This window comes from Barbus barbus, assembly GCF_936440315.1.
Source record: "Barbus barbus genome assembly, chromosome: 27".
Taxonomy (NCBI): Eukaryota; Metazoa; Chordata; class Actinopteri; order Cypriniformes; family Cyprinidae; genus Barbus; species Barbus barbus.
Window position 1 is genome coordinate 12,446,972 of NC_136755.1, and position 22,420 is coordinate 12,469,391.

General features: G+C 42.3%; 1 protein-coding gene across 1 annotated transcript in view; it reads left to right on the forward strand.

Annotated features, from left to right (window-relative positions):
* The window catches only part of LOC306847228 (gamma-aminobutyric acid type B receptor subunit 2-like), a gene marked incomplete at both ends in the record, with an annotated part of 228,733 nt that overhangs the window by 145,597 nt on the left and 60,716 nt on the right, over positions 1-22,420 (forward strand). Inside the window, 6 exons of the mRNA XM_079381059.1 lie at positions 1,924-1,989; positions 2,181-2,369; positions 3,195-3,437; positions 12,133-12,193; positions 15,526-15,606; positions 22,192-22,342. Of these exons, the coding sequence (XP_079237185.1) occupies positions 1,924-1,989; positions 2,181-2,369; positions 3,195-3,437; positions 12,133-12,193; positions 15,526-15,606; positions 22,192-22,342 (791 nt within the window). The remainder of the gene's footprint in view (positions 1-1,923; positions 1,990-2,180; positions 2,370-3,194; positions 3,438-12,132; positions 12,194-15,525; positions 15,607-22,191; positions 22,343-22,420) is intronic.

The following is a 22,420-nucleotide window of genomic DNA, read 5'->3' on the forward strand; positions in this document are numbered from 1 at the left end:
CCAGCTGATGTTTAACGCACGAGTAACCACATCCACGAGCTCCTCATACTGGGGCGACTGAGGGTGCGAAACCTCATCGACACTCTCCACATCAACCTCCTCGGAGGAAGATAGGAGAAGCGTCGAGCCATCTCCCTGGGGGGAAGAAACCGCGGAGCGGGCTTCCGATCCCAGGGAGCGGCCACTGGGTCTGATAGGCGGGGAAGGAGATAGGGACTGGCCCGTCTCCATTCCGTCTATCAGATCCACCTGCGAACCCCATGAGTGCAGCCGCCGCTCCGCCTCGGCGACAGCGGGACCAACACCGCGGGGAACGCTGGCGAAGGTTCCTTCGTGAAAGAGAGCCGAGTCTGCGTGACTTGCTCCCAAGCAGACCACACACAGACCGTGAGTATCCCACGCAATGATGTAGCATCTGCAAGGGGGAACACTCGGTCTGAAATGTGATCTGCTGTCGCCCAAGTGCTTAGACTTCTGAGCACTCTTAGACATGTTTCACTGGAGCTTATAGTGTGCTTATAAGGGACAAACAACACTAAATAAGTCTCACAACATGAAATGACAGTACACACAGACAGAGAGGCGGTTGCTGAATGACAAAAAGCAAACGCCGGTTCCACCGAACATGCTTTTATGCTTCCCCGTCGGTGACGTCACCCGTCTATGACGTCTCGCCCTTCCATTGGACAGATTACACACGTGGTTCAGAGCGAGGTCACGCTGAGAACGTTCCCCTAGCGTTTCGACGCAGCTCGAGTTCCTGGAAGGAACTAACCATTAACTATGCCTTAATAAACCCCTAATTTGCTGTTTATTAATAGTTTAAGGACGTTGTTAAGTTATTAACGTTGTTATATTACGTTGGTAGGTATTGAAGTTCAAGTTCAAGCTTATTTGTATAGCGCTTTTTAACATACAAATCGGTGCAAAGCAGCTCTACAGGAAATTAAGTTTCCACAATATATTTATATATTGCAGAAACTTAATATATTTAACTTATGGCAAAATTTGGTAATTCTGTATGTTGTCTGAGCGTTTGCATCCTCTGAGGTTCCCCGAGGGGTTGGCATCATCTCTTCTCAGGTGTTTGGTCATCTCAGATCATTTAAGGGTTGGATCCAGACTGAAGCTTCTGTAATTCCTAGGGATGTTAATCCCGTGGCAGAAACAGAGAAACAAATAGAGACATAATTAGCGCAGCTGCTGTTCCATCTAAGCAAAAATTATTTGTTCAACCCAAGCTAAAGAATAATAATAATGTGCATTTGATCAGATATAACTGCAGTACAAGATTATAAGATGCATTATGTGAGTGCTTGGCTAAAGAGATGTGTCTTTAATCTAGATTTAAACAGAGAGAGTGTGTCTGAACCCCAAACGTTATCAGGAAGGCTATTCCAGAGTTTGGGAGCCAAATGTGAAAAAGCTCTACCTCCTTTAGTGGACTTTGCTATCCTAGGTACTACCAAAAGTCCAGAGTTTTGCGACCTTAGGGAGCGGGTTGCATTGTAGCGTGGCAGAAGACAAGTTAGGTACGCAGGAGCTAAACCATTTAAGGCCTTATAGGCAAGTAATAATATTTTGTAACAGATACAGATCTTAATAGGTAGCCAGTGCAGAGACTGTAAAATTGGGGTAATATGGTCACATTTTCTTGACCTGCTAAGGACTCTAGCCGCTGCATTTTGGACTAGCTGTAGCTTGTTTATTGAAGATGCAGGACAACCACCTAGCAGTGCATTACGATAGTCCAGTCCAGTCCAGTTGGGTAGGAAACAGCCAATATGTTAATAACAGGCATGCTAATAAGCATCTAGGTAATAGTGAGAATTGGTCCTCCCTATACTAAAATGTTACCGTTTTATTTAAATGTCTTTAGCCATTAAATACCTGTTTTATTTTGTTCTCTGCCCATCTCTATAGGATAATGATGTTCGGATCATCATCGGTCAGTTTGATGAGAATCTGGCTGCTAAAGTCTTCTGCTGTGTAAGTTAGCTGGCTTCATGTCTCAAATCATGGTTCAGACTGTGAATGGCCTTTACATTTATTTAACATGCTGTACATGTACCTCAAAAACATTTAGCTCTGTCAGCATTGAAAGGACTGTTGTCGATATATTTTTTCTTTGGTTGAAATGAGATGTGTGTTGATTTTCTGATCTGGTGTGTGTGCTCCAGGCCTACAACCTGAACATGTATGGCAGTAAGTACCAGTGGATCATCCCAGGATGGTACCAGGGGAACTGGTGGGAACAGGCGAATTCCACAAACTGCACCACTAAGAAGCTTCTGACAGCCATGGAGGGCTACATCAGCGTGGATTTTGAGCCTCTAAGTGCCAAACAGATTAAAGGAATATCAGGAAGAGTGAGTGTCTGCAATGCAGTGGGATCTCAGGAGTTATGAATGACATTTCTGATTTCTGACAAAAAATCCACCATGTGGAATAGGAAAAAATGATGCATTGCAGTTTCTCCTACTGAATTTCAGTTTCAATAGATTCTCTTTTCAAAAGAGCATTTCTCAGTTTTCCCTGTTAAAATGGTTTATGTTGGTTATTACTGATTTGGCATTAGTCTAGCTGTTTTACCATATGTAATGATATTCATGACCATAATTATGATCATTTTAAAAAAAAATTAAAATGTACATTTTCATAATTTGATAATTACACTGCTTCTTTATTCAATTTAATTTTAAAATTCTATTTTAATTCAATAATAAGAAGAAATGTTTCTTGAGCAGCAAATCTGCTTATTAGAATGATTTATGAAGGACTGGAGTGTGTAATTTATGCAATTTATGAAGGACTGGAGTAATGGCTGCTGAAAATTCAGCTTTTTATCACAGGAATAAATTACTTTTTAATATAGATAGATAGATAGATAGATAGATAGATAGATAGATAGATAGATAGATAGATAGATAGATAGATAGATAGATAGATAGATAGATGAATTTAAATTTTAATAGTATTTCACAATACAACTATTTTTACCATATTATTGATTAAATAAAGGCAGCCTTAATGAGAATAAGAGACTTTTACCTGAAAGTTAAACCAACTGTAATTTTTGTAATTAAAATCAATGTTAAGTAGAAAACTATGAATGGTATTAAAAATGTTTGAAACCAACATGAACACAAATATCAGATTTTTTAGAACATGTTTCAAATATTTCTCATTTTTAGACGCCGCAGGAGTACGAGAGGGAGTACAACCGCGAGCGTGAGCAGAAAGGAGTGGAGGCCAGCAAGTTCCACGGCTTTGCCTACGATGGCATCTGGGTGATTGCGAAGACCCTCACGCGCGTCATGGAGCTCCTCAGACACAAGGAGAGTCACGACATGTACCACAACTTCACGGTGGATGACCGCGAGGTGGGAAAAATGGTTCTGGACGTGATGAATGAAACCAACTTCTTCGGAGTGACGGTAAGTTTGTATTACCAGATGATCTACAGCTCTTCTTTGGGCCAAATACAGTATCTGGTCAACCTGTTTACAATTCTGTAACTGCAAAAGATACTGTGGCCTTCACGATTTCATTTTAGATTGAGCCGTCAAGTGACGTTTCCTAAAGCTGAAAAGTTGTAAAGGCCATTTTGTGATTTCAAAGTCAAAAGAGGGCTACTTTTATTGCTACAAATTGCCTGCGAGACGCTGAGGGAGGGCAGACATTTGAGAATGCATCTTGGGATTGGAGGCTAGTAATGCTAAACATGCAATGTAGCTGACAGAATAAGAGCCAGATAAGAGGTAGGCAGATAGTTGGTATGCAGGGAGTGTCCCGTCTGCAGACATCACTAAATGTGTTTGCTTATGAGAACACACTGCTGCAGGCTGCCAAAGTGAGAATCACAGAGCGCAAAAAGAAGGCAAGTCAGCAAATCTAAAGAAACGCGCTGAAGCTGAACCGAACTATCTCTCTTAACAAAAACGGAAGGAGTTTCGATATTGCAGTAAATGCTGTTGGTTTGGGAAATGAATAGGGGTTAATGGGGATTTTGGGTTTAGTACAGTATGTCCTCCAGCCCTCCATCTTTTATCCAGCAGTTATCTCTCATGTGTAGCAGAGTATGTTTTATATTTGCCCAGGCTGCTAACAAACAATGCATGTGCCGCGAGACCTCAGCGTCGAAGCTTAATGGAGAGGAAGGAAAAACAAACACACATAAAAAAGGAAAATATTGCTGGAAGACCAGTGGAAATATGAGCAGAAAGGCAAACAAGAGCATGCGGTAATTATTTTCCCTCTCTATAGAAATAGGGACGATATATCAGTACAGTAATGGTTTCTGGTAAAACATTACAGAATTAATTTATTGATATCAGTCAGTATTGTATATTTAATTGATAATTTCCACTATTTTTACATTTAAATTACTTGTGCTGTCATCTAACTTTCACTTAAAGTGAATCCTTTAAAAACACTAATTATTTCATAATACTGTTAAACGCAATCTTTAGCAAATCTTTAAGGCTGAAAAAAATTACTCTGTTAATAAATAATTTCTGTTATTATTTGCTGTTTAACATGTCAAAAACAAATTAACGTGATTAACATGGCTTTTTTTTTTGTAATTCCTGAAGTAGCCTAGCTATGCTAAAGTCTTTTACCTACATCCTATCTTTACAGTAGCTATATGATCATGTTACCTGTAACTATGATTACTCATTACAAAATAATAATAACATATAATTTATAACAAAAATATTTTGTTTGCTTATTTATTTATGTGAGAATATATACGTGATTACAGTTTTTAATGTTAGGAGCAATTAAACAGACTAACCCTACTCAAAATAAATATCCATTTTTATATGTGTGTTGTGTTGCCAAAATTCACTTATTTGAAATGTTTGTTTTTTATTTTGTTGTGATTTATTTTAAATTTATTTAGACAAAATAGAGTTTTGTGTTGTATATTTATTGGTTATCCTCCATAACATGACAATAATTTTCAGCATTTTAATATCATGCATCACTACCTAATATTCATGATCTCAGATTTGGATTTAAAATGGGACTTCTTCCTATCAAAGCTCAATGATTGCAGAGAATCATCTAATTTGTAACTTTCTTAATATAAGAATGGGGTAGGAGTTTATAAGATTTTTTTTTCTTCATCCTACTCCTGTTATTTTTGTTGTGTTGTTGGATTGTTGTGGCATTTTGTGTTGCATTACCATGAAAAGAGAATAAATAAATGAAATGAAATGAAATGAAATCATCCTGAACATAGTCCCATAAAACTAGATTGCAATCTGACTACAACAGATTTAGTGGTCCCACAAGGATCAGGTTTGTCTCATACCAATGGCTGGGTCTTTGTCCAACAGAACGGGCTGTTCTAGCTTCTCCATCAGACTTTGAGTCCTCAGAGAAGAGCTATCGATTGAGTGCCAGCATGCCTCAGGAAGTAAAACATTATTTTAGAGAAGTCTCTGTGGATCATTTTGAGTGAAGAGTGGTGCTGTGCTGCTTTTATTTGGTTAAGAGAGGGTTAGTACAACTTTCTTGATGGTACACTGTAGAAGCAATCATACTTTTCCAATCAAACGTTTGGGGTCAATAGTATATGTATTTTTAAAGAACTTAAAATATTCTTGAGCAGCAGAACTGCATATTAGAATAATTTCTGAAGGATTATGCAACACTGAAGACTGGAGTAATGGCTGCTGAAAATTCAGCTTTAGAATTACAGAAATTAATTAAATTTTAAAGTATATTAAAATAGAAGACATCCTAAATTGTAATAATGTATGTAACTGCATTTTTGATCACATAAATGGAGCCTTAATAAACACAAGATGTCTTTCAATAACACCTTACCAACCTCAAACATATGAATGATAATTTAAGCATCAGATTTCATATTCTTTTCTTGTATAAGGATCATGAGTATAAGGATTCTGATGAGAATCAAGAAACACTACTGGTCAAAAGTGTTGAAAACCTAATTTGTACATTTTTTTTATTGAAATTTACACAGTTTAATGTACTTACATTTAAGCATACAAAAAATACTCAACTGGAGAAATAGGGAAATCAAAATGTAATCTAAATTTCTAAACCAAAGCCTCTTTTTGCAGATGTAACAGCCGATGAAAATATTGTTTGTAAAGCTGTTCTCTGCATTTGCAAAGTTCCCAAAAATGTGTTGCACTTGTACAGTAGGTATAGCATTGCTTTCACGTTTGTGTCTAGTTCAAAATGCTGTGCTAGTCTTTTTGGTTCAGGGTGACACTTACTGTGTAAATCACAGACTGTGGATCCAGCAAAAGAGCCAGAGACCATCACGCTTCCTCCTCCGCATTTGACAGTTGGTGTCACACTAAGAGCAGCCATCCTTTCACCTACTCGATTCCATATACAATTTTTATTATGTTCCAGTTTTTGTAACTTAAACATGTTTCTTGGCAGTTTTACCACTTTCTTTTCTAACTTTTCCAGTTACTCCGTGTACTTGGACTGCTTAAATTTAAGCATACAAACATGTATTCTAAAACATCATTCATATTATAATATTAGCAAAGTTGAAAATAGACTATTGCACTGCAGATGTGGACTATTTGGACTAGTAGTCAACATCTGTATATATATATATATATTAGGGCCGGGACTCGATAAAAAAAAATAATCTAATTAATTAGAGGCTTTGTAATTAATTAATCGAAATTAATCGCATTTTAATCGCATATAAATATTTGACCTGAGAACAGTGAGAAGTAAGTTTTTTCATATGGATTTTTACATTTCCCATCCACAGGGCCAACCAAAGCGGTCTCATCAGCTTCTATGTCCATGTCCATGTTCACTGTGGTTTGTTTTTGTCTGAACGCTAGTTGGTGCTCCAGTATAATCGGTCCGCCGAAACTCATCCAGTGAGAAACGTTCCGCGGTGCAAAAATAAGTGCGATTTAAAATGCGTTAAAAAATTTTAACGCGTTATTTTTGTGTAATTAATTAATCTAAATTAACGCGTTAAAGTCCCGGCCCTAATATATATATATCTGCATGCATGGAGTCATTGCATCATCAGTAGACAGTTGATATCACTGAATATGTGTGAGATATTTCAGGAGATGGTCCTCACTGCAGAACACAAGATCCAGGGGTCGAGGTTGGATCCAGATCCAACTCCTCCCACCTTACATATACCTAAACCTACCGTCTCCACCCCCTGATCCCTAAACCTACCCATCTCCACCCCCTAGATGTGGATCCAACCACGCCCCCTGGATCTTTGTTCTGCAGTGAGGGGCTACTGTATTTCAGGACAAAACTAGCTGCTATGAGTGGCTGTTTGGTTGGTTCGAGAGAAACATCATCATTCGCTTCTATCACCTTCATCACCTCAACACACAACCCCTTTTACAGGCCTGAGGGTGCCTTGCACACCTGTGTGACCTCCATAAGGTCTCCTGTCCGGCCTGTCCACACCTCTGCACAGACTCACACTCACACACACTGATAAAAGGTGCCATCAACATGTTTGGCCCATCAGCCCACACCTGCACAATCTATTTTCAGCTATTCTAATGTTATGAAACCAGTCTAAAAAAAGAAACCGAGAAAGAGTGAAGACTTCATTTATTTAGAAAAACTCTCCAACTACCGTTTGAGTCTTAAAGTGACAGTTTATCTTTCTTTCTTCCATCAAACACAAAAGGAGATGTTTTGCAAAATGAATAATGAAAGCGATGGTCTTGAACAACAAAATATGACTGACGTTTCTCCTTGCTGTCTCTACAGTGTTACAAAAATGACATCCTGCTCAGCATTTAAATCAAAATTATGTCTTGGAAACTATGAAGGATAAGTAAATTTCCACAGGTGGGGCTTTAGAGTCAGTAAATTTCATTTGACAAAGAATACTGCAGAGCATTTATACAGCGCACCCACGTCAGAGCAGCTAAACAAAGAATCATATTGCACTGGGACCGGAGTCTGCTCTACACTTCAAAGATAGCCGTTTTTAGAGATACGATCGCTTCTGAGTTGCCTCCCATGGTTTTAATGGGCTTCTAATTATTGGCATGATAATGCAGTATGCCTCTCACCTGTTATTTTATTGGGCCGAGTGATCCGAAATCCTTTTAAATGGTTCATTAGGCAGCTTCAGGGGCAGACAGACAGCAAACCACATTTACACATTTTCTTTTTTTTTAAGACATAATGAGCAAACTAGATAATATTTTGATCCAGTGATGGAGCTTTTAAAAACTATTTATGTAAAAATGCTATATACTTGTCTGCGCTTTGATCAGATATCCATGATTAACCTGCAACATCTGATACAACATATTTGAATTCATGATTTTGCAGGAAATTCCTCTGTTAATGATTATGTTTTGTACCTGGGTGATATGATTTATTATTTTTTTATTTACTTAACATTAACTGGCTTCTTCCCCTTTGGAAGATGTATTTAATCCAAAATTTCTTACAGTGCTCTTATTGCTGTGATGATCTCTCAAGGGCCCAAGAAGGAACGTGCAAGTTCTCAGTAGCCTTTTTATATTTCCTGGACCGTTGTTATTTTCAGTTGAACCTATAACGTCTCGGTTACATCTGTAACCCTCGTTCCCTGAAGGAGGGAACGGAGACGTTACGTCTTAGTGACTGACATAAATGGGATCTTGCCCGAGAGCCCAATCACCTTTAATTGTTAACAAAACAAGCCAATGACAGTTGGCGTGCGTGCAAATGCACATCAGTTTTTCGCTGAGGAGCCGAGACTGTGTTCCCCGGCCGTACAGCGGTGGTACAGCAACTGTGGCGATGGGATGTAATGTCTCCATTTCCTCCTTCAGGGAACGAGGGTTACATACTGTAGAATATCAGAGACTGAATCAGACAAATTTAAGATGCGATCAGAACATTGGAACATGAGGAGCTGGAATTCCAGAGAGGCCCAAGGAAACAGGACGCCGTAAATCAGATTCCTAGCTCCAACTAGTCTGAAGCAAGCAAACTAACCAGCAAGCCTCTTTCACAGAACAGCTTACAACCTTGAGACAAAAGAACACTTATTGATAATTCCAATTCAGGAAGGAGACCGTCAAATTTGGGTCAAGTAATCAAGACTGATGGTCAAAGAGATGGCGATCACGTCACTTCAACGACTACTGAACTCTCAACCAATCAGCAACTGCAACGACGACAAAAGGGATTCCCTTAGCAAAGCAAGCAAGTACCTCCAGGTTCTAACTGAATCGGTGCAGTTAATATAAATTTTAGCCTCATTGAGAAGACATTACGTCATAGTGACTGACGTAAATGGGATCCCTATGAAAATGGAAGCCCACAAGTCCCCCCACACCAGTTGGGACGGAAGATAGGACAGGGCTTAGGCAGAGATGAGAGCCACTGCTGTTCTGTACAGTGAGTATGGATAACACTGGGAAAGTGTACCCAAGTAGGGGAACGCTACGGAAGCCACATCCTGCATAAAGGAGGTACCGTGTGGTGATTACACATATGGACTGGCCAAGTGCAGTACTACATATGGAAGTCTTTGAGGTAGACTCAGCCAGCCTGGGGTGAGATCAATACACAGCAGAGATGGCAGAAGGTCTCTGCCAGGGAAAGACATGGGCTCACCGTGAGGGGAGCCGTACCGTGGAAGAATACACATGTGGGATCACCCGAAGGGGAATCACTACACACGGGCACCTAGCCCAGCACAAGGGCTGACCTTGGGCAAACACACGAGCGCTGGACCTGGCGTCTTGCGCTCCGCCACGCCTGACTGCCGAGGGTGCGGGAGGAACTTCAACTGAGAAGCAGTAAAAGCGCACGTATCCGGTCCTTAGAGGGTAATGGCGCAGCAAGCGTGATCGACACTGAGCGGGTCCGGTGTTACTGGCCACCTGAGACGAGTACACGGAAGGACACGGGCTCTATATGGAGATTATAGAATCTCGCAAACCTGTTAGGTGTCACCCAGCCGGCAGCTCTACATATGTCTGCTATCGAGGCACCCCGCGCCAATGCCCAAGAAGAAGCAACGCCTCTCGTAGAGTGTGCTCTTACTCCGAGGGGGCACGGTAAGCACCGGGCCTGGTATGCCAAGACTATAGCCTCCACTATCCAGGGGGCAAGTCTTTGTTTGGAGACAGCCTTTTCCTTCTGCTGTCCTCCGAAGCTGACAAAGAGCTGGTCCTGAAGCTCTGTGTGCGGTCCACGTAAACGCGCAAGGCGCGGATGGGACATAGCAGAGCAATGGCTGGGTCTCCCTCCTCCCGGGGCAGCGCTTGCAAGTTCACCATCTGATCCCTAAAGGGTGTGGTGGGACCTTTGGGCACATATCCAGGCAGGGGTCGCAGGACAACATGAGAGTTACCATGAGAGCACGAATTATCGACCGAAAATGCCTGCAGGTCCCCTACCCTCTTGACCAAGGCCAATGCAATGAGGAGCACTGTCTTAAGCTCTGCTGACTGCAGAAGCTCGAAAGGCTTCTCCTTCAAGGCCGTTAGGATCGAGGGGAGATCCTAAGAGGGTACCAGATGAGGGCGCGAAGGACTTAACCTCCTCGCCCCTCTGAGGAACCTAATGACCAAGTCGTGCTTCCCCACAGACTTACCGTCTTCTGCATCGTGATGTGCGGCAGTAGTGGCAACATACACTTTGAGGGTGAAGGGAGACAGCCTTGACTCCAACCCATCTTGCAGGAAAGAGAGCACGACCCTGATCGGGCATCTACGGGGGTCTTCCCGGCGAGAAGAGCACCAATCGGCGAACAGGTTCCACTTCAGCCTGTAAGCGTGTCTTGTAGATGGGCTCTAGCTGAAGTGATGGTGTTTACTACAGCTGGAGGTAGCCCATCTAGAACCTCCGGGTCCCGTCCAGGGTTCCACAAGTCTGGACGCGGGTGCCAGAGGGTGCCCTGACTCTGAGAAAGGAGATCCCTCCTCAGAGGAATTTGCCAAGGAGGGGCTGTCGCGAGGAGCATCAGTTCGGGGAACCAAGTCCAATTGGGCCAGTATGGCGCCACCAAGAGGACCTGCTCCTCGTCCTCCCTGACTTTGCATAGTGTCTGTGCGAGAAGGCTTACTGGGGGAAACGCATATTTGCGTAGGCCCCGAGGCCAGCTGTATGACAGCACGTCTGTGCAGAGTGTCCCCGTGGACAGGGAGTAAAACAGCTGGCAATGGGATATGTCCGGGGAGGCAAACGCGCAGGTCCAAGATTGGTCGTAACCCACCGCCTTTCTTGGATACGATGAAGTAAGGGCTGTAAAACCCTAACCTCATCTCGGCTAGAGTGACCGGCTGTATCGCGTCCTTCGAACTTGAGAGGGCGCCGGGCGAACTGAATCACTGAAGTGGACTTGCAGGACTGACTGACTGAAAGGGAACTTTCCTTCACCATTGTGATACTTCTTTCTAAGGCTTTTATTAGTAGTGCTTGCTGAAGTAAGAAGAAATTTACCTAAATTCTCAATTTTATGATCTTGATACAAGATGTTTTATGTTGAAATATCTGATAAATATTATGTAGAATTTACCCATTTACTTAAAATTTTCAGATTTATGATACTAATACAGGATTTTTTATTTTGAAATATTTGATAAATAATATTCAGAACTGCAACGTTATTTTATGATTTAATTTTTTATTTTATTTTTCATTGCATTATCTTATTTCATTTATTTTTTAATTGTATTATTTTATTTTATTGTATTTTGTTTTATTTTATTTTATCAGTTCAGTAAAGCATCCCAGTCCTCCTCAGCTGGCAGAACCTGACAACCTCTCAGACCTCTGTGTGCTCCTTTAATTTAACAAATCAATTGTGCTGCAATTAATTATGTTTGCCTCAAGAACGCAATCAATTTACAGATCTTTAATCTAATAAATGGCTTAAAAAACAAGCCCTGTGCCAGACTTCAAACTATACACTCCCAATTTGTTGCTGTGCCAAGAGTGAAGGATATGGCAACAAGATGGAAAATCGATCTTTGTAAGATATTTCTGTCCAACTTTGATTATGTGCCATCATTAATAATGATTGTGATTAATAAATCATCTCAACTGTGCAATCGAGACTTCTGCAAACTGTCCATTTACACGTGATAAGCAGCTCTTGTGAAGGTTCTTCTTTGTGTGTTTCTGCAGGGTCAGGTGATGTTCAGGAATGGGGAACGCATGGGAACCATAAAATTCACCCAGTTTCAAGGTAAGTCCATTAGATGGTCATATTTCATGGTTAACAAGCCATTTATAGGAAATGCTGGATCAAATATAGGTCCTTCAGCCAAAGTTGATCATCCTCCGTTTTACATGAACATCTCACTCTGTGATAGTGTCATTTCGTAGAGTATGTGCGACAAATATCTCAGCATGACGATTGTGCCATACATCATGTAGATAGCTGGCATGCTCAGCGGCAGCGTCGGTGCCGTCCTGTAGCTTAATGGGGTCAGAGAATTCCCCTGCTCGGCCCACTGATGTGATTAATCCAGTGTGTGTGTGTGTTTCCTGAGGGCAGGATTTAATTTCGGAGCAGGGATTCCCCCCTCGCTGTCAGGATCATGGACCTGTTTTTGTTGTGTTTTGCTCCCCATGTGTTCTGTGACCCAGTTTTTCCCTCTGAAGCCTGAACACCGCGTGCAGAACGCTGTCGTCCGATGATGGTCCACGAGAGGATTTCGCCGCCTTTGTGGAGTGGACTCTGGCGAGAAACGGATCGCCCCTCACAGTGTCCCCTGAGGATGATCTCGCCAGATCCACTCCAGACCCAGAGCCCAGCCCACCATCTCCCCGCGGTGTGGAGCATCAGCCCGAGCCCACCTATGACGGAGAGCCATTTCCCGCCGCGATGTGCGAGCCAGCGCGAAGCCGAGCAACTGAGCGGATGATCGCCCCGGAAGTTGAGCCCAACCCGTCAGACCAGATGCAAGAGTCGGCGTCAGTGCCCATCACGGGGGAGCAAGCCGTGGACGATGTGAGCGCGGAGTGGAGCTCCGCCCCATGCACCGCGGCTGAGGATAGATTTGGGACTGCTGGACAGAGAGGGGGCGTCCGATCCTCCAGTGCCTGCTCCTCGAAAGTGTTCTCCAGTGCCCGCTCCTCGAAAATGCCCTCTTGTGCCCGCTCCTCGAAAATAACCACCCTCCCACCCACTCCTGCCTCCTCCACCGCTGTCGTCTGGCAGCCCCCCCGCTCACCCTCAGCTCCACCTGGGTCCTCAGTCGCTCCGGCTCCGCCGCGGATCTCCGGGTCTCCGCCTCGGTCGCCAGAGCCCTCGGCTCCACCCTGTCCCCCGGATCCTCGGCATCCCCCTGGCTCATTGGCTCTCCGTCTCCGCCTCGGGCTCCTCCACCACCTTCTCCGCCGATGGTCGGCCCCCTGGAGTCGGCGGCCATGGCTCCTCTCTCCGTCGGTTCCACCGTGGGCCATCTTCATGGCTGTGGCCTGGGTCCAGCTGTGCGCCTCCTGCTCCGGGTCCCTCCTGTCTCTTCCCTGGCTCCTCCCTCCTTCGTCACCGCCTTGGTCTCTGTCTGCCGCCCACCCCTCCCCTTTGGGTGTTCCAACGGTGCGAGGACGCACCTTCCGGGAGGGGGGGCGACATGTCAGGATCATGGACCTGTTTTTGTTGTGTTTTGCTCCCCATGTGTTCTGTGACTCAGTTTTTCCCTCATGTTAATTGTTAATTTGATCCCAGTTGTGTCTCCTTAGTTCCCTCGTTATCCTGTCTTTAAAAGCCCCAGTCTGTTCAGTTAGTGTTTGTCGGTCCTTGAATTGTCTTCCCTGCCTGTGATCTGTGATCTTCTGGATATTAAAGACTCTCGCTTAGTGAATTCCTCGTCTCCTGACTTCCGTGTTCCGTGCTTCCCGAGAGTTGTGACACTCGCACCCCACAGCAGCCGCAGGCTAGCGTTCCCCACCCTCTTCAGTCTTATCTGCTTCAGCGCAGAGGCTTCCCCCCATAGTGTGTTGCATCACCTCTTCAGACTGTATTTGTGAGCAGGCCACAGGATTGGAGAGCTGTTTGGCTGAAGGGTGATTGAACTGTCTGTCAATATGAAGGTGAATGGCAGTCATGGAAAAATTATGAAAAAAAGAAAGGAGACTCTGTTATCAGCAGTGCACTACCAGACTTTCAAGTTGTTCCAAACACAACACACTCACACAAAACATGTGCCTGATGGCTATGAGATGCATGACAAACGAAAGCAATATGCGTTCTAAAATTGGCTTAGAATATCAATATGTTTGAAATCCTAGATGGAATTATAGTCTGAATCTACACTACATGATTCTGTCAAAATCTGCAGCCTAGATAAGACATTTATAAACTAGGATTGTCAATGCCAGACTGTAAATTGGGGCAAAAATCTGGGCAAAAGTTATGTAGCATATTTCAGCTTAACAAAGACTTAACCCTGACCAACATATAACGCTTTTTAAGTAATTACAGTTGACAACTAGTAACTGAACACTGTCTATTAGTTAACATGCTTTTGGTCTTTGTAGTGTCCCATTAATCTCATGGTCAAAGTACCTGAAAGATGATGTTCTCTACAGCAAAAACATGTACATGGACAGCGCTGATTATTCACCGTCAATGATTCTCCTGACACAGCAAGACCATTGAGAGCACAAAACCAAATCTAGTTCGGTACCACCATGTACTGTTTAAATTGTTATTGACATTAAAGTTTGGCCTGGTTGAACCCACAGCAGTTAAATGGGAAAACCTGAAACCATCGGATGAATTGCAATGAGCAGAATGTGGGTCCCAAGATCCCAATTCATATTCATATGGTAAATGTTTAGCATTAGCAGTCTTGGAAACACATGTATTTCCAGGAGCCAAGTGATAAATATCTTATTTCCTGTGCTCTCAGTTTTCTTCCCTGTGAGTGCGACAGTCAATACACAAGCAGTTGTGAAGCGCACACCAGGGAGAAATATTGAGTTTTAAGATGGCTTTTGAAATTGACTTGCTTTGTATTTGGCCTCTGAGAGTAAGTCATGTTCTGCTGGGAGGTTATTGACACTAAGCTTTATTTTATTGCATGTGTGGTTACGTAACCTTAAATTTCACCTAACCATCCTGTTTTAATCTTTAATACCCAGTTCAATGTTATTCTTGTCAATTCATAGTAAAATTGGCTAAAATGAATAAATATAACAAGACTAAATATTGGCTAGATTTAAAGGACATTTTTGTCAAAACAAAAACTATGGAAAAATGTACTGACTGTCCTTGTTGGTGAAGCTGTTATGTCTTCTGAATAAAGTAAAGCTGTTTTTCTGAGTTAGATGTCATGAGACTGTGTTTCTCTCAAATCATTGTTTTTGCAGATTTGCTAATCAGGTGCCTTTTAATTGATGTGCAAATGCATAAGGTTGCAATTTACATACTTTTTTAGGTCAACATCGCCCTGAGCATTTTGTGACATATGTTGGACTAGTTCTGCAGTGGACACACTGCAGAACTAGCCGGCTTTGAACACACTGCTCTTATCACTGCTGTCCTCTTGTTCTTGCTGTCTTTCACAGAGGGTCAAGAGGTGAAGGTGGGCGAGTACAACGCCATTGCAGATGTCCTGGACCTTATCAACAACACCATGAGGTTCCAAGGTAGGAAAAGCCCCATTTGTGTGTGTTTGCAGGTCCGCGTTTGACTGAGACAGAAGGTTCACACGCCTGCCAATGTTGTGTACTCACTGTTCAATGTGTGGTCATCTGAATAATTCAAGAGTTATTTTTCTGTTTACTCACATTGACAGTCTTTTGTTTGTTTTTTACATATATGGATATTTATTTTCTTTTCAAAATGTCTCTGTGGAAAACAGTTGTGGACAAGAAATAAAACATTGTATTGTCTTAAATGGAACTTGTTAAGAGGATCTGAGGGAATCATTTGGCATACTTGCTGTAAAGCCTGATATATGAAATAATAGTCAGGAATTTTTTTTTAAATAGAACAGATTATTGAACCTAAAATCTAAAAATAAATGCATATTTGCTTTTTTGAGTATCGTTTTTGATACATTATGGCTCAAATAGTCAAATAGAGAATACCGAGCTCAAACCCAAGGAGAAAATAACACTCGATTTGAGCAAAATTATGGCAAAACATATAATCTAATGCAATTTGATGATGACTGTACAAGTGTTCCGCAAAAGCCTGTTGAATTATATTTGATACTCACGTTTTAGCATGATTTTCTATACACAGTTCTTTAGAAAATCTAGTCCCAACTTGCTTCCATTCAGCAAGTGTTTATCTTGGCATATTACTAACAATATAAAAGCTATTCTTACATTTACTTTATAAAAATATATTAAATATTAAAAATAAATTTCACAGCAAAAAGAAATATGTACCACAGTCTGAAGGAGGATGTTTTTATAAGTCAAGTCAAGTTGAGCTTTATTGTCATTCCACTACATGTGGGGACATACAGTGGAACGAAATGTCGTGCCTCGCAGGACCACGGTGCTACATAAATACAGACATACAACAATGAAGTAAAAAACACTTTAAACCTATACACAACTAACCTACTGACAGATTTTAACTATAAGTATACTATATATAAATATTTACCCTATACAAACTAAAAGAATAAAGGATAAAAAATACAAACTATACGAATGCTTCGCAAATACTGTACATGTGCAAAGAGAGACATTTTGAGTCAAGCAGCTGGTTGGGGAACAGTGCAGGATGATTTGTAGTGCATGAGCATGTAAAACATACATATATTGCGGAGTCTTTTGTGGGATTGTGTACATGCAGCAGTGTGTGTAAAGTGTCTAGTGCACATAGAGGAGAGTGTGTTACTACAGGTGGTTTGTACAGGCCCACTCACCTGTGTAGCACACTTCGAATTGCACAAAAAAAAGTTCCATACAGTTTTTTCTTTGGTGTGGTAAGGTTGGGGGTTGGGGGGGGGGGGGGGGTGTTGGGATGGGGGGTGGTCCATGTTTCAGGAGGTAGAGGTTTGCATGGGGATTCAGAGGGGGGCGGGGTGATTTGAGTTCAGGGCTCTCACAGCCTGGGGGAAAAAGCTGTTGAGCAGTCTGGCGGAGTGGGCTCTGATGCTCCGGTACCGTCTTCCTGATGGTAGGAGCTGGAAGAGACTGTGGGAGGGATGGGTGGAGTCCTTCACTATGCTGTTGGTTTTGCTGGAGCATCGTGTAAGGAAAATGTCCAGGATGGAGGGGAGAGGGGCACCGATGATCTTTGCAGCTGTGTTCACTGTCCGCTGGAGGGTCTTGCGGTCAGCAGCACTGCAGTTCCCGTACCAGACAGTGATGCAGCTGGTCAGCACACTCTCAATGGTGCTCCTGTAGAATGTGGTGAGGATGGAGAGTGACATGATGTTGGTGGTCCAGGTGAGATCCTCTGTGATGTGCACCCCCAGGAATTTAGTGCTGCTGACTCTCTCCACAGTCGAGCTGTCGATGGTCAGTGGGGGGTGGTCAACGGAGTTTCTTCAAGTCCATCACAACCTCCTTTGTCTTCTCCACATTGACGGACAGATTGTTAGTGCCACACCATTCAGCCAGCTGTGCCTGAATACAGCTGTGCAAGCTGTATTATCTTTTATTAATGATAATAAAAGGCCTTTTGCTACCTTAAAGGGATAATTCAACCAAAAATGAAAATTCTGTCATTCAGAAAATTCACCCATAAGAAATTTGTTCATCTTCGGAAAACAAATTAAGATATTTTTGATGAAATCCAAGAGCTTTCTGACCCTGCATAGACAGCAATGCAACTGACACATTCAAGACCCAGAAAGGTAGTAAGGACATTGTTAAAATAGTCCATGTGACATCAGTGGTTAAACCTTAATTTTATGAAGATACAAGAACACTTTTTGTGCACAAAGAAAACAAAAATAATGACTTTATTGAACTAATTCTTCTCTTCTGTGTCAGTCTTCAATGCACATTCACGAGAGTACCACAACGCATGCGTGTGGTGTGGCTGATGCAGGAGCCAGGTTTTTCAGCAATGTTTTGATTATATTGCTCTTTTCAGCCGGCGGAGAAAGTGTAGGCGCTGTTGTGCCTTTTTGGAGAGTGACATGGTGTTGGTGGTCCAGGTGAGATCCTCTATGATGTGCACCCCCAGGAATAGAATCGCGTTTGGTCTCATACTGTATCGCGTATCTTGTCAGTGTGTGCACTTGCTTGGCCATTTTTTGTGATAAACAGGAAAGTGGGTTCAAGCACCAGAAGAAGACAGTGTAAAGAAATAGCCTTTAAGAGAAGCAGTCTATCAGCGGAAGTTAAAAACAGCTTGTAAGTGTATTTACTTGTCTCATTAGTGTTTAGCGCAGTTGCTGTTGCTAGGAAACGCTTATTTTGTTTACTGTGTTGAGCCTTGCTGAAATCGCGTTTGGTTGCTTGGCCATTTTTAGTGATAAACAGGAAAGTGGGTTCAGCTGAATTGTAGTAGTGATTTGTTAGAGGGGTATAAAAAAGGTTATTATACCGCGGCAGCCCTTGTGTAAAGCCCTCCTAGTGTGAAGACCGAAGAGTGTAAAGACCATCGACTCTACCGTACAACTCCACCGGCAGAGGACACAAGTATTGACTTTTAATTATCCTACATTATTCCTACTACTTCTGTTTTGGTTTATATAACCTATTCTTACTAGGTGTTTCCAGATCAATGCTATCACTACCACTCGCAAGCCACACATCACACACTGTAGACAGCGCAATCCTATCAACCTGCGCACTTTGCCTATGTCTGCTAATACATTACTTTCTTTTTCTATTGGTCTCTGGAATTGTCAGTCTGCTGTCAACAAAGCTGATTTCATTACTTCCATTACTAGTCATTCAAGGTTAAACCTCATGGCCCTGACAGAGACCTAGATCAAACCAGAAGACAATGTTACACCTGCAGCACTCTCCAATAATTTCTCCTTTTGCCACACCCCCCATTTGACTGGAAGAGGTGGAGGTACTGGTCTGCTCATCTCTAATAATTGGAAATGTACTCCTTTACCATCTCTGAGTATCAACAGCTCTTTTGAATCATATTCGGTTACTATTACCTACCCTCTAAAAATCCATTTTGTAGTTGTTTATCGTCCTCCAGGATTACTAGGTAACTTTGTGGAAGAATTAGATTTATTGCTCTCAACCTTTCCTGAGGATGGTACTCCCTTTGTCTTACTTGGAGACTTCAACATCCACCTAGATAAACCTAAGGCTGCAGACTTCCACACTCTGCTTGCGTCTTTTGATCTCAAGAGAGTGCTAACTACGGCTACTCACAAATCAGGCAACCAACTGGACCTTATTTACACACGACACTGCTCCACTGATCATGTGCTGGTTACTCCACTACACGCCTCGGATCACTTCCTCCTCACTCCTAACCTCAACATGATTCCTGACACATCACATACCCCTCCATATGTCACTTTTCGACGTAACTTGCGTTCACTCTCACCCTCCCGGCTATCTGTTATGGTTTCATCTTCACTTCCTCCCCCTAAACAATTATCCTCTCTTGATGCTAACAGTGTTACTGATACTTTCTGTTCCACTCTGAAGTCTTGTTTAAATACTTTCTGCCCCTTATCTTCCAAGCCAGCCCGTACCACCCCTTCTGCCCCTTGGCTATCTGATGTCCTCCAAAAACATCGTTCTAAACTCAGGGCTGCTGAAAGGGTATGGCGCAAATCACGTAATCCTTCTGACCTTAATTTATATCGATCACTCCTCTCTGACTTCTCTGCTAATGTTTCCACTGCTAAAAGGACATACTATCATGACAAAATTAACAATTCGCCTAACTCTCGCATGTACTTTAAAACATTTTCCTCCCTCCTTTGTCCTCCTCCTCCTCCTCCTTCATCATCTCTAACAGCTGACGACTTTGCCACATTCTTCATTAATAAAATTACAAACCTCACTGCACAATTTTCCACACCACAATCTATCAAACATATCTTACCAGCAAACATACACTCGTTCACATCCTTCTCTCCACTCTCTGAGGCAGAGGTCTCTAAACTCATCCTTTCCAGTCATCCTACTACCTGTCCGCTTGATCCTATTCCATCTCATCTCCTTCAAGCCATTTCTCCTGCAGTTCTACCTGCACTCACTCACATCGTTAATACATCCCTTCACACTGGAATTTTTCTCTCAGCATTTAAACAGGCTCGTATAACTCCACTTCTTAAAAAAACCCACTCTTAACCCAACTCTTTTAGGGAACTATAGACCGATTTCCCTTCTTCCTTTCATTGCAAAAACACTTGAACGAGTTGTGTTCAACCAAGTCTCTGTCTTTCTCACACAGAACAACCTCCTGGACAGTAACCAATCTGGCTTCAGAAGTGGACATTCGACCGAAACTGCCTTGCTTTCTGTTGTTGAAGCCCTAAGACTTGCAAGAGCGGCTTCCAAATCTTCATTACTTATCTTGCTGGATCTGTCTGCTGCTTTTGATACAGTCAACCATCAGATCCTCTTGTCAACCCTATTGAGAAAGGGCATCTCAGGAACCGCACTCCAGTGGTTTGAGTCTTACCTCTCTGATAGGTCCTTCAAAGTATCTTGGAGAGGTGAGGTATCCAAGTCGCAACATCTAGCTACTGGGGTGCCTCAGGGCTCAGTTCTTGGACCAATTCTATTTTCTGTCTACATGGCATCACTAGGTTCTGTCATTCAGAAACATGGCTTTTCATATCACTGCTATGCTGATGACACTCAACTCTACCTCTCATTCCATCCTGATGATCCGACGATAGCTGCTCGCATCTCAGTGTGTCTAACAGACATTTCTTGCTGGATGATGGACCATCACCTTCAACTCAACCTAGCTAAGACAGAACTGCTTGTAGTTAAGGCTAACCCATCGCTTCATCACAATCTCACCTTCCAGTTAGGCTCATCTACCATAACTCCTTCAAAAACAGCCAGAAACCTTGGAGTTGTGATTGATGATAAGCTGAATTTCTCAGACCACATTGCTAAAACTGCCCGGTCCTGCAGATTTGCATTATACAATATTAAGAAGATCAAGCCCTTTCTCTCGGAACATGCAACACAACTCCTTGTTCAGGCTCTTGTTCTGTCCAGACTTGACTATTGCAATGCTCCCTTGGCAGGTCTTCCAGCCAATTCTATTAAACCTCTACAATTAATCCAAAATGCCGCTGCAAGATTAATCTTTAATGAGCCGAAAAGAACGCACGTCACGCACGTCACAATTCATTACTTCAGACTTATATGCCCTCTAGAAGCGTGCGTTCTTCAAGTGAACGACGCATTATTGTACCATCCCAAAGACACTCAAAAACACTTTCACTGACTTTTTCATTAACTGTTCCCATCTGGTGGAATGACCTGCCCAACTCAATCCGAGTAGCCGAATCCTTACCCATCTTCAAGAAACGGCTAAAAACTCATCTGTTCCATCTTTACTTGACCCTCTAACTCTAGCACTCTCTATTCTAATTTTATTTTATCTATGTCTTTTTATTTAAAAAAAAAATAAAAATAAAATGAATAATAATAATTATCTGTACTGCGTTAGGCTAACCAAGACTTGTAGTAGCGCTTGCACGTTGTTCCTCTTTTGTTGGCTTTGATTACTTCTTATGTCCTCATTTGTAAGTCGCTTTGGATAAAAGCGTCTGCTAAATGACTAAATGACTAAATAAATTGTTAATTTAAAGTCCAAATGTGCATATTAAATGTGGCACAGTAGGCTTTTATAGGGTTAAGTGGGGAAAAAAGAACCATTTGCTTTTGAGCTAATAGCAGTAAATCTTCACATAAGTACTTGAAAACACCCAGGTTGTCAAGACATCGAGTTTGTTCACGCAAGTCACGCAAACAACTCTTGACTCTTTTTGGTGACTCATTTGGTTTAAGTGCTCGTCTGTCCTTCTCATTATGATGTATGATCTAATCGCATTTTACATCACAATCACCTCCACCGTTTTTAAGCCTGTCCACAAACATTATTATGTAACCTTGTGTAGAAATAGAGCTAATATGTCACATTAGTGACTAGATAACCCCATCAATTCTCTCTCTAGTTGGTATGGCATTTTAAAATTCCATTTAAATTACACAGGAGCATCTTCCTAGGAGATGTCGAAAGCTTTCTCAGAGGTGACGTTCTTAGAGGTGACTCTGAGACTAACTGACTGTGAACCAACATGACTCTTGTAGGTGTTGAACCTCCAAAGGATCGGACGTTTGTGCGTCTGCAGCGCCGGCAAATAAATGTCCCCCTCTACAGTATCCTGTCTACCATCACTATCCTGGGCATGCTCATGGGAGGAGCCTTCCTCTTCTTTAACATCAAAAACCGCAACCACAGGTCAGTGCTGAGCAAGGAATTAGTTCAAGAATAAGACCACATTGAAAATCTGGGATCGTTTGTTTCATATGGAAATCA